This window comes from Coregonus clupeaformis, chromosome 37, assembly GCF_020615455.1.
Source record: "Coregonus clupeaformis isolate EN_2021a chromosome 37, ASM2061545v1, whole genome shotgun sequence".
In the NCBI taxonomy this organism is placed as follows: domain Eukaryota; kingdom Metazoa; phylum Chordata; class Actinopteri; order Salmoniformes; family Salmonidae; genus Coregonus; species Coregonus clupeaformis.
The window spans coordinates 3,113,890-3,126,813 of NC_059228.1; the positions used below are offsets into that span (position 1 = coordinate 3,113,890).

The 12,924-nt window shown below is 41.5% G+C and overlaps 1 protein-coding gene across 1 annotated transcript in view; it reads right to left on the reverse strand.

The window, feature by feature from the left end:
- Positions 1 to 12,924, reverse strand: part of LOC121553342 (arginyl-tRNA--protein transferase 1-like) — a 166,814-nt gene that overhangs the window by 77,668 nt on the left and 76,222 nt on the right. Inside the window, exon 8 of the mRNA XM_041866380.2 lies at positions 4,413 to 4,445. Within this exon, the coding sequence (XP_041722314.1) occupies positions 4,413 to 4,445 (33 nt within the window). The remainder of the gene's footprint in view (positions 1 to 4,412; positions 4,446 to 12,924) is intronic.

Here is a 12,924-nt window from a genome sequence, read left to right on the forward strand (position 1 = left end):
AATTCTAAGTGTTTGAAATGCCAAAAAGAGAGACATTTTTACACGCAATATGAGAATGTACATTACAGTTACCTTTCTGGAAGGATGTTTTTAAATATCTGGAGGAATGGTTGGGGTTAACAATTCCAGTGGTTAACAATTCCAGTTTCACCGAGATTATGTCTCCTGGGCGATAGAACACAATTACCTAATGTAACAAATGAGGAATTTGCACTGATCACTGTTGGTATCGTTACAACAGCTAGAGTAATCCTTAGAATTTGGAAGGGTCATCCCACTCCTACTCTGAAACAGTGGATAGAATCAATGTTGGAGGTAGCATCTTATGAACAAATGTTTGCTAGGATCACTGGTAGAAATGACAATTCTAGAATATGGGCTCATTTTATTTGTCATGTTGTTTTTAAGACTGGGAGGTGATGACTTGTGAACCCATTTAGTTCTGTATTGTAGCTTATGAGATACTATTTGACTGTGTATGTGTGCTATGTTGGAGGATATGTCTGGATGTCATCATGCTCAATGTTTTTATGTTGTACAATGTATTATTTATTTGTTTGTTTTTGTTAGTTGAAAAAAGGAAAAAATACAATTTTTGTAAAATAAAATAAAAAATATTGGCCACTCCACCACCTCTACCCGGTCTAAGTTCTGAACACATTATAAACCTCAATATTAATATCAGAGTCCAAAATGTCCCAAGAGATCCAAGTTTCAGTCAATAGCAGAATGTCCGGATTCGTCTGCATAGCTCAGATCTTGATGTAATCCAGTTTAGGAAGTAAGCTCCTAATGTTCAGATGCAGCAAACCAGGTCCTTTACGATTTTTAAAGTCACATGGCGTCTTTAACTCAAACAAGCTACGTTTAATAGGCGGTTGCAGGCCCTGTCTGATGGTTGATATTGATATAGTTGGTATGGCTATAAGATCGCATATTGCTGCACCATTAGGTCTATCCCTGTTAGTAATATAGGAAAGAGTAGAAATTGGAATTACTTTTCCAAGGTTTGCACCATTGGGCCTGAGGCTGCAGCCAATATCAATATGAGGAACTCTGAGTAACCAATGATGGAATGTTATAAACGGACTTACATGGGATTTGGTTTATTATTTTGCACCAGCCCAAGCCCCCCAAGTTACTTGAAAACCGAGGGGGTATTCAAGTTTATGGAATTCATATTCGAACTAAAAGCACTGGGTGAGCAGACAACAGTGGGCTTCTCTTTTGAGCTAACAATAGCAGATCTAAGAGTGGAGTTCAAACAAATGGGTACAAGATTACAACTGACAACACCCCTGGAAGAATAGACAACAGTGCGTCGATAACGCTTAGAAAGGATGGGAGGTATTATCTGAGCAAATCTTGGTCGGTCTCTGAGTCAATATCTTAACGCGGCCTTGAAATGTGAAGGGAGGGTCCAGGCTCCTAGCTCGTTTGGGTGGAGTCCATCATCTCTGTAGAGAATCGTTTGTTTCCAAAAAGTATCGAAATTGTCAATACAAGTTATGCCAACAGAGTGGCAGTAGTCTTTAAGCCAGATATGAAGTGCTAAGAGCCTGCTGAACCTTTCACAGCTGCGACGGCAGGGGACAGAGATAATCGGCTGCTTTTCAGAGCCTTTCAGGGTGTTGATCAGTTCAATAAAATCCTGTTTCATTAGCCCTGACTTACCCATTTTATATAATTTGATCCCACATGCACTACGACAGCAGCAGCCCTTGGCTGCTAAAGTAGGACAGACTGAATAAATCCTGTGATACCCTTCACCTTAGCCCCTGGGTAGCACAGGGCTTTTGCTCCAGGAACTGAGGTGTGCCTCACCATGGAGCTACCAATGATGATGGCTGGAGGAAGGTGAGTGGCCGTGGATGTCAGGCACTTCTGTGCCTCCTTGAGGACCGATGGGAGATTGGGGACGGAGGACCAACATCATCAATAGAAGCCCTCTGAGCAGGGGGGAGGGTGGAGCCTCAGATGCCCTCGAGGCCTGATGTGAGACTATCCTTCTCCTGACTTGGGCAGTGGGCACTAGAACCAGCTGTTTCTCTCAAGAATGCTCAACACATTACATCTGTACCAGTATCAGCCTCAACACACGCACACACATACGGTAGAGTAGCAGCCTGGCTGTCCCTTGGTCCATCCGGAACACAGGAGTGGATCATGGCCTGGTGTTCAGCACAGTCACACCACATTACGCTCATCAACTCTCCCCTCATCCCTCCATGAGCAGCTAAATAAAACCCCTCCAAAAAGAAACAATACCCGCTGCCTGAGTCCATCCCCCAGTCCAGCTGGAAGGCTATTGTAGAGAAAGTACAAGGGACTAAGAGTGTGTAGGAGTGTGTGCGTGACGGACCACATGTGTGTTACTACATTTAACCCTGTTTGAATCTGTATTCATGTATGATGTTTCTAATAATAACTAGGTCAGGGTTGAGGAGTATTTCTGTCTATCAAGCCCTTTTGTGGAGAAAAACTCATTCTGATTGGCTTGAAATTGTTGCATGTTGCATTTATATTTTTGTTCAGTATATAATAAAACAGGAGAGTTCACGCATTCAATTGTATTCAAGGTTAGCTACTACTGTACATAGAGATTAACATTATTCTAGCTACCCATTCCAGCAAAGACGGAGAAAGGGTTTTATGTTCTCCAAGTTGTGTGCAGTATTTAACCTTCATTTTACCTGAGATAATCACTTTCGCCATGGAGACCTTGGAATAATAATAATAATAATAATAATAATAATAATAATGTGCCTGACTCGCACAACATTGCCTTCAGAAAGTATTCACACCCCTTTCCACATTTTGTTGTGTTAAAGGTGGGATTAAAATTGATTTAATGGTCATTTTTTGTCAACGATCTACACCAAATACTCTGTTAAAGTGGAGAAATTCTAACATTGGTAAAAAATAAAATAATAATAAACATGAAAAATAATATATCTTGTTACAAGTATTTAACCCTTTGAGTCAATACATGTTAGAATCCCCTTTGGCAGAGATTACAGCTGTGAGTCTTTCTGGGTAAATCTAAGAGCTTTGCACACCTGGATTGTACAATATTTGCACATTCTTTTTCAAATTCTTCGAGCCCTGTCAAGTTGGCTGTTGATCATTTATAGACAGCCATTTTCAAGTCTTGACATATATTTTCAAGCTGATTTCAGACAAAACTGGAACTAGGCCACTCAGGAACATTCAATGTCGTCTTGGTAAGCAACTCCAGTGTATAATTTGGCCTTGGGATTTAGGTTATTGACCTGTTGGAAAGCACACAACCAGGTTTTCTGGAATTTTGACTGTGCTTAGCTTTATTTGGTTTATTTTTATCATGACAAGCATACCCATAACATGATGCAGCAACCACCATGCTTGAAAATATGAAGTGTGATACTCAGTGATGTGTTGGATTTGCCCCAAACATAACGCTTTATAATAAGGACATAAAGTTAATTTCTTTGCCAAATGTTTTTCAGTTTTACTGTACAGGCTTCCTTCTTTTCACCCTGTCATTTAGGTTAGTATTTTGGAGTAACTACAATGCTGATCCATCCTTTATTTTTCTCCTATCACAGCCATTAAACTTTTGACTGTTTTAAAGTCACCATTGGCCTCATGGTGAAATCCCTGCGCGGTTTTCTTCCTCTCCGGCAACTGAGTTAGAAAGGACGCCTGTATCTTTGTAGTGACTTTGTGTATTGATACACCATCCAAAGTGTAATTAATAACTTCACCATGCTCAAAGGGGATATTCAATGTCTGTATTTTATTTTTACCATGTACCAATAGGTGCCCATCTTTGCGAGGCATTGGAAAACATCCCTGGTCTTTGTGGTTGAATCTGTGGTTGAAATTCACTGCTCAATGGAGGGAACTTACAGATAATTGTACTGTATGTGTGGGTACAGAGATGAGGTAGTCATTCAAAAATCATGTTAAATACTATTATTACACACTGAGTGAGTCCATGCAACTTATTATGTGACTTCTTAAGCACATTTGTACTCCTAAACCTATTTAGGCTTGGGGTTGAATACATACAGCTTTTCATTTTCTATTAATTTGTGATTTTAAAAAACATTATGGGGTATTGTGTGTAGGCCAGTGACACACAATCTCAATTTAACCCATTTTAAATTCAGGCTGTAACACAACAAAATGTGGAAAAAGTCAAAGGGTGTGAATACTTTCTGAAGGCCCAAACCGTACATTGCTAACTCAGATATTTTCTTTTCACATTGCCCATTCTAGCACGGTTCCAGCAACTATAGTGGATGCGTTACCAGGCCAGTCCAGTACAGCTCAGTTTGGCTCATTAGTGTGAATCAGGCATTCGAGTAATTGATACACTTTGGACATGTAGAAGTATGTAGAGTCAACAGAAGGGCAGGGGTACGTACCTCAAGTGGCGAGTCACAGAGAAATCTCCTGAACTGTAGCAGCCAGCGCCAAGAGAAAGGGAGAAAAGGAAACAGTTAGTTATGAGGGTCACTTATAAAGGCCATGAGTTTTAAATGAAAACCATACATTCCCCCAGTAACTGTCTCTTGTGCTTGTTAAGATGTAATATATCAAATGGAGAGTATATTCAGAATGTTTTCACAAGAGGAAACATTTGTCATGAGGATCATACCAGTGGCGGTCGGTGCCGTTTAAGATTAGGGAGGACGATATATATATATATTTTTAACCATTGGTCATATTTCTATATTACAGCATTTTGGATGGCTGTCATTCAAATTCCATTCACCCAGCTCAATGTAACATCAATAGGTTTAGGATACTACATGATACTCAAATATGCCTTATACCCATCATGAGGTTGCTACAACCTAGCCTACAAGTGAACGTTTATAATGTAGGTCAAGAGACAAATTGGAGTAATCAAGGTGACACATTCAATACAGCCTTGCACACTTGCCTGCATCTAGCTGATCTAAAGTGTAATCATTAGTCCAAAACAAGAATTTCTATTGGACAAATTCAGGAAGGTCCATCCCCGTTTCGTTCTGTTTGCTTCCGTTTAAGAAACATTTTGCAACATAATTGACGGAATGAATACACCTATAATAATTAATAATAATAATAATAATAATAATAATAATAATAATTAAATAATAATTAGTCATTTAGCAGACGCTCTTATCCAGAGCGACTTACAGGAGCAATTAGGGTTAAGTGCCTTGCTCAAGGGCACCGACAGATTTTTCACCTAATCGGCTCGGGGATTAGAACCAGCGACCTTTCGGTTACTGGCACAACGCTCTTACCCACTAAGCTACCTGCCGCCACCTCTGATCACCCGCACACACAGTTCACTTTCATAGCAGCAACATTTAAACAGCATCACTTTGCTCGTTATATAACTCCATCTCGCATCTACGCAGTCTCCTCCTCTCACCTTTTCTCTTGGCTTGTGGACTTCAGTGCACAACACAACAGCTGTCTTTGACCAAGTGAAAAAACCTCTCCAAGCCAAACCTTCCTACCATAACCACTACACACGGCCTACATCATTGTCAACATCTTAGCTAAAGTCATAGTCAACATAGCTACTAGAACTAACACGTTAGTAAGCCCACAATCCAATCCATGTGTACAATCACGCAGTACAGTGTACAGCAAGCAGTTTAGCAGGCACACCGGCAGGCCCCGGTGGCAATAAATTTATAAAACCGTAAGCTTGCCTTGTCTTGGAATAGTTACAGTGTTGAATAGCCTAAGCCAGCTAGCTAACATAGGATGATCAATGGAAACAGGATGCACCTGAGCTCAATTTTGAGTCTCAAAGCAAAGTGTCTGAATACTTATGTAAATAAGTAAAAAATATTTAATTTTTATACATTTGCAAAACATTTCTAAAAACCTGTTTTTCGCTTTGTCATTATGGGGTAGTGTGTAGATTGATGAGGAAATTAATTTTATCAATTTTAGAATAAGGCTGTAACATAAAATGTGGAAAAGTCAAGGGGTCTGAATACTTTCCCGAATGCACTGTATGTTTGCCATTCATACTGTGAATGGGCAAGAAAAGATTGAAGTGCCTTTTGAGGTATGGTAGTAGGTGCCAGGCGCACCAGTTTGAGTTTCAAGAACTACAACGCTGCTGGGTTTTTCACGCTCAATAGTTTCCTGTGTGTATCAAGAATGGTCCACTACCCAAAAGACATCCAGCCAACTTGACACAACTGCGGGAAGCATTGGAGTCAACAAGGGCTCGAAACCTTGTAGAGTCCATGCCCCGACGAATTGAGGCTGTTCTGAGGGCAAAAGGGGGTGCAACTCAATGTTTTGTACACTTAGTGTATATGCAGAGAGAGAGAGGGTGAGTAACTCTGCACAAACTTGAGACAAGTCACACTCCATCAGAGGTGGTTACACAAAATCAATAAAGATGAGTGGTAAAGCAATTTCGTACACTCCTCTATTGTAGCATAAGAACCAATCAATGAACACATAGCCCATCTTTGTGTTATTACTGTTACACACACTTTGTGGTCTGGTTGTGATGTATAAAAGTATCACAAACAGTGCTCCCTGTGGCGCTAAAAAACCCCAACCCTGCATCAGGACAGAGGAGGGGAGTCTGTTAAGAATTAGAAAGTTAAAGAGCAGCAGCAAAATGGCACATGTTATCAAGCTGCTCCTAATCTCTCCTGCTGTGGTGTACTACTACATTACAAATTTGCTTATACATACTGCCATACACACGTTTATGGGAACACACACACACACTTGCCAAAACCGCACATGGCAACACACTGTATAGACACAGGTCCAGTGTGGTCACTCCACGTGCCATTCAACCCCAGCACTGAATTGACCCCAATCTTGCCATTCCAGTAAAAGGGTTTTAGAGTTTAAACATTACTACACAGAAGAGTTTGAGAAAGTGCATTATTGCAGAAGGGGTGGCAAATGAAACACTTTCCTAAACTGTCCAAAAAAACAAATTAATGAGTTTATGAACATGACAACATCACCCATTAATAGAGGACTTAATTTATTTGCTTTGTGGCAGAGCTAACTCAAACATGGTTCATGACTATAAAAACATCTTAGACTGGAACATGTAGGATATCGAATTACATAATTTGACATTTAAATGTGGGGGAAAGCATGAGAGAGCGAGCGAGAGAGAGCGCGAGAGAGAGATGTAGTAGGAACTGTGGCTATGAGGTCTGGTTTGGAAGAGCTGGCACTACGACCCTCCATCCCTCCCTCTCTCTCTCCTGCTACCATGCCAGGCACTCATAAGCAGGGGGCTGCTGGGTAATCTTAACCAGAGGGCTGAGCGTTCTTCCACTTATGTCTCCACTCAGTCACTCACCAGCCTGTGCTCATGGAGTCTGGCAGCCCTGACAGCAGGCATACACACAACAGACAACACACAAACAAACACCACACACAGATCTCAAAAGACACGCACACACCATATTTTAGCATGTAATGCTTGCAGACACAAACCAATGACATAGGAACAGAGACAGACACACACGTCTACAGCGTGCAGGCGTGTGATACAGATACTAAATGGAGCAGTCATGAGTACACCTTCTGTCACTTCCTCGTCCTCCTCACACATTGAGACCATCAATTCCTCCACAGCTCTCCCTCTCCTATAACAAACACTCATCTGTGTACCATTAGGAAGGCAAGAAGCAGTCTCAGACACACACAATATTTATCTCACAGACACACGTTCTCCCTCACACAAACAAACCAAAGTCACCGGTCTCGATTAAGTCTAATGGCCACTAAGCGCTCTTCTCCTCATTAGCGAGCTCAATCAATCACAGTGTGTTGGCCTCCTCATTTGTCAGCACTGTTGCATGGCACGACATGGCATGCGCTTTCGTGTAAAGAATCCCAGACTTCCCTTTCCTCCCTCACCACAATACTATTTTTCATGGATCCTCATCCTCCTATCATTTGGTGATTTTAAATTAAAGACCACTTCATTCTACTTTAAGGAGGGGGGCAAAAACTGGGGAAAACTTGAATTTTTCTGGTTATTGAAGGCTGGTGAAAATTTACGCCTGGGTGAAAACAAACAAAGTGAGGTGATCTCTGACCTTAGAGGAAGTTATAGGGGCTCTGTATGGACCTAGAACTTCAATGGAGTTCTGCTAATAGAAAGTTATGCAACGTGACGCAGCATTTAATTAACCTTACGGAATTGATTGCATCTCAGATGCAACTAATCCCTCTTTGAAAAACATTTCAGAAAATGTGTAAAACGGAGCAACGTAAGCAATTTGGAGCAAGTCTTTCCCTTTCTTTTGATTCATGTACAGTGCCTTCAGAAAGTATTCATACCCCTTGACATTGTGTTGTGTTACAGCCCACACACAATTCCCCATAATGACAAAAGACAAAACAATGTTTTTAGAAATGTTAGCAAATTTATTAAAAATGAAAGACAGAAACATCTAACTTACATAAGTATTCACACCCCTGAGTCAATGCATGTTATAACCACCTTTGGCAGCGATTACAGCTGTGAGTCTTTCTGGGTAAGTCTAAGAGCTTTGCACAACTGGATTGTATAATATTTGCACATTATTCCATACATTTTCAAGCCGATTTATGTCAAAACTAACTAGGCCACTCAGGAACATTCAATGTCGTCTTGGTAAGGAACCCCAGCGTATATTTGGCCTTGTGTTTTCAGTTAATGTCCTGCTGAAAGGTGAATTTCTTTCCCAGTGTCAGTTTGAAAGCAGACTGAATCAGGTTTCCCTCTAGGATTCTGCCTGTGCTTAGCTCAATTCCGTTTAATTTTAACACCCTAGTCTTTGCCGATGACAAGCATACCCATTACATGATGCAGCCACCACCATGCTTGAAAATATGAAGAGCAGTACTCAGTGATGTGTTGGATTTGCCCCAAACATAACACTTTGTATTCAGGACATGAAGTCCATTTCATTTTTTGCAGTTTTACTTTAGTGCCTTATTGCAAACAGGATGCATGTTTTGTAACATTTTTATTCTAGACAGGCTTCCTTCTTTTCACTCTGTCATTTAGTTTACTATTGTGGGGTAATTACAATGTTGAGTCATGCTCCGTTTTCTTCTATAACAGCCATTAAACTAACAGTGTTAAAGTCACCATTGGCCTCATGGTGAAATCACTGAACGGTTTTCTTCCTCTCATGCAACTGAGTTAGGAAGGACGACTGTATCTTTATAGCGACTGGATGTATAGATACACCATCCAAAGTGTAATTAATAACTTCACCATGCTCAAAGGGGATATTTTTTTTTACCAATAGGTGCCCTTCTTTGTGAGGCATTGGAAAACCTCCCTGGTTTTTGTGGTTTAATCTGTGTTTCAAATTCACTGCTTGAGCGAGGGACCTTACAGATAATTGTATGTGTGGGGTACAGAGATAAGGTAGTCATTCAAACTCATGTTAAAACACTATTATTGCACACAGAGGGAATCCATGTAACTTATGTGACTTGTTAAGCAAATTTGTATAAAAAAAAATCTAAAAACATAATTCCACTTTGATATGTGGTATTGTGTGTAGGCCAGTGACACTTTAAATTCAGGCAGTAACTCAAAATGTGGAAAAGGTCAAGGGGTGTGAATACTTTCTGTATGTCCTTTTTTACTCTGTTTTGCCTGTTCCACTGTGAACCACTTGGTCTGCCATCAGTAAGAGTAAATACTATTTGAACACGATTTGTTCAGTTGCAAATCGTAAATGTATGACTATAACTACTGTTCCCTGAAGGAGGGAAACGAGGTACAACATACTATGTGGAGTCGCACTCTCACGACTTCGGTTGAAGGATCTACAATCACACCTGACAAGTCCAATGAAATCCACGCCTAGCTGGAAGCCCCGCCTTCCCAGGTGATAAGCTTCAGTACAACATACTATGGGGAAATATAATCACGCCCCAAGCCGAATGTGTGGCGACGCCCAACTCGTGTGTGGCGATGCCCAACTAGCTGCAGCACAAATATCTCCTACAGTCAACCATTTAAACAACGCCAAAGACCCTGCCTGACCCTTAGTGGATTGGGCGCGTACACTGCTAGGTAACCCTTGCCCCTTGTTATGTTCCCCAACAAGAAACCAAAAATTCTACCCAAACAGAAGGGGGAACTAACAGGGAGTCTAACAACAACTAAAATGAAACAGATGGGGTTGTAGGAGGGGTTTTGAAAGTTGACTAGCAACAACAACTGGGCCCTAAAAGACACCCAACATGAGCACCCAAAACAACAACAGGGAAGATCAGACAAAGGATTGATTATTAGAAATCAAAATAGGGAGAGCCAACTAAAAGGTGTTAACCCTCCACATTGCTCAAGGCAACTGGAGCACTGGGCCAGACGCTCTTAAATATCACCTGTGCCAGCATAGGTGAAACACCTTCTGACTAACAAGATGACAAGCCAGCACCGGTGTAAAACATACTGGCTAACGAGGTGAAACCAATCGGTGCGCCCAACGTGCTAACGTCCAACCTCGAAATATACAACCAAAGCCTGTAACACCTTCCCCCTTAAGACAACAAATATATTTTGTTGAACAAGTTCTTAAAACCAACAGAAAACAACGTTTTCCTCCGCTCCTGTGTGGCGATGATGTAATCCATTTTACAAAATGTTTCCACTATGGGGTAAGGGCCTGAAAAGCGAGCTTAAAACGGTGACCCCAGAACAAGCAACAAAACCAGGACTTGGTCACCCACGTTTAAAGTGTGGTTTTGGGCCTTTCGATCGTACCAAACTTTCATTTTCGTTTGCGCCTTCTGCAGATTCTCACTGGAAAACTCAGTCGCAGTACAATCTGTAACGATTTGTATTTAACGTGTCACCCTGCAACAACCTCTCTCTCAGCAAGCTCAAAGTATCTCTGACATGAAGTCCAAACACGAGCTCATTCGGACTAACACAAGAAATTCTTGAACAACCTCCCACAGTGCAGGAGGGATCCCTTCATCCCAGTCTTTCTCAAACTCAAAGCAGTATGCTCTCAACATAGACTTCAAAGTCTGATGAAATCTCTCCACAGCACCTTGAGACCCTGGGTGGTAGGCACTAGAAGGGCAATGGGTAACACCCAACTGCTGTAGCACTTGACATTCAAACCTTTGATTGCACTACCTGCGGGAGTCCAAACGTTGAAAATTATTTCACCAGTGCCTTAACACTTACTAGGAGACATGATTTCCTCAGCGAAACAGCCTCAGGGAAACAAGTGGCAGCACACATAATGGTTAAGAGAAACTGGTTACCATCCTTAGCTTTGGGCAAAGGACCAACACAATCCACCAAAACCCTGCTGAAAGGTTCATCAAGAGCAGGAATTGGCTGCAAAGGTGCAACCGGTAGAGCTTGATTCAGTTTACCCGCAAATGCAACAGGATTTACAATAAGCCACAACATCCCGTTTCAGACCAGGCCAGAAGAAGTTATGCAAGATACGGTCATATGTCTTGTTGACCCCAAGATGGCCTGCCATACTGCCATCATGAGCCAACCTCCATATCTCTTGTCGAAGTGTAACTGGAATGGCAATTTGAGATAGACTGGGCCAATCGGAATGAGTGGCAAGAAATAAGTTAGTCTTAAATATTTCAAAAACTAAAAGCATTGTATTTGGGACAAATCATCCCCTAAACCCTAAACCTCAACTAAATCTTGTAATGAATAATGTGGAAATTGAGCAAACTGCTTGGAGTAACCCTGGATTGTAAACTGTCATGGTCAAAACATGTTGATGCAACAGTAGCTAAGATGGGGAGAAGTCTGTCCATAATAAAGCGCTGCTCGGCCTTCTTAACAACACTATCAACAAGGCAGGTCCTACAGGCCCTAGTTGTCGCACCTGGACTACTTTCCAGTCACGTGGTCAAGTGTCACAAAGAAGGACTTATGAAAATTACAATTGGCTCAGAACAGGGCAGCACGGCTGGCCCTTAAATGTACACGGAGAGCTAACATGAATAATTGCATGTCAATCTCTCATAGTAGAGGAGATATTGACTTCATGACTACTTGTTTTTGTAAGAAGTATTGACATGCGGAATGCACCGAGCTGTCTGTTTAAATTACTACCACACAGCTCGGACACCCGTGCATACCCCACAAGACATGCCACCAGAGGTCCCTTCACAATCCAAGTCCAGAACAAACTATGGGAGGCGCAGAGTACTACAGTACAGAGCCATAGCTTCATGGAACTCTACTCCACATCAGGTAACTGATGCAAGCAGTAGAATTATATTTAAAAAAACAGATAAAAATACACCTTATGGAACAGCGGGGACTGTGAAGAGAGACACATGCACAGACACATACACTTGCTAACACATGCACTCTACACACACATACACATGGATTTTGTATTGTAGATATGTGGTAGTAGAGTGGTGGCCTGAGGGTACACAATGTATTGTGAAGAGTGTTATGAAATGTAATGTAATATTTTTAATTGTATATAACTGCCTTAATGTAGCTGGACCCCAAGAAGAATAGCTGCTGCCCTGGCAGCAGCTAATGGGGATCCTTAATAAATACAAATCGTCTTGTAGTTCTCTTGCAACTTCTGGGCATTTCCTCATCAGAACACCATCGCTGTCAAAGTAACCAACACGAAATTCATCAAACTCCTCCTCTGGACGTATCTCATCAAAAACAGGGGAGAGGGAAAAATCTTTACTCTGTTTAGCAATCAGCTGCTTCCTAGATATCAAAGTGTCAACTGTAGGGAACCTCTCTTCCTTCAGTGGTCCTACAAACTCACTCACTTTTGGGGTTTTCAAAGGAGCGGTCAACTCAGGAGGTTTACCGAAATCAGGATTACACAAACGTCTCAGACAGCTCGACCATGGTGGGATCGCTGACATCCTCCTCAAGACTAGACTTGCTCCCGGCGACTTTCT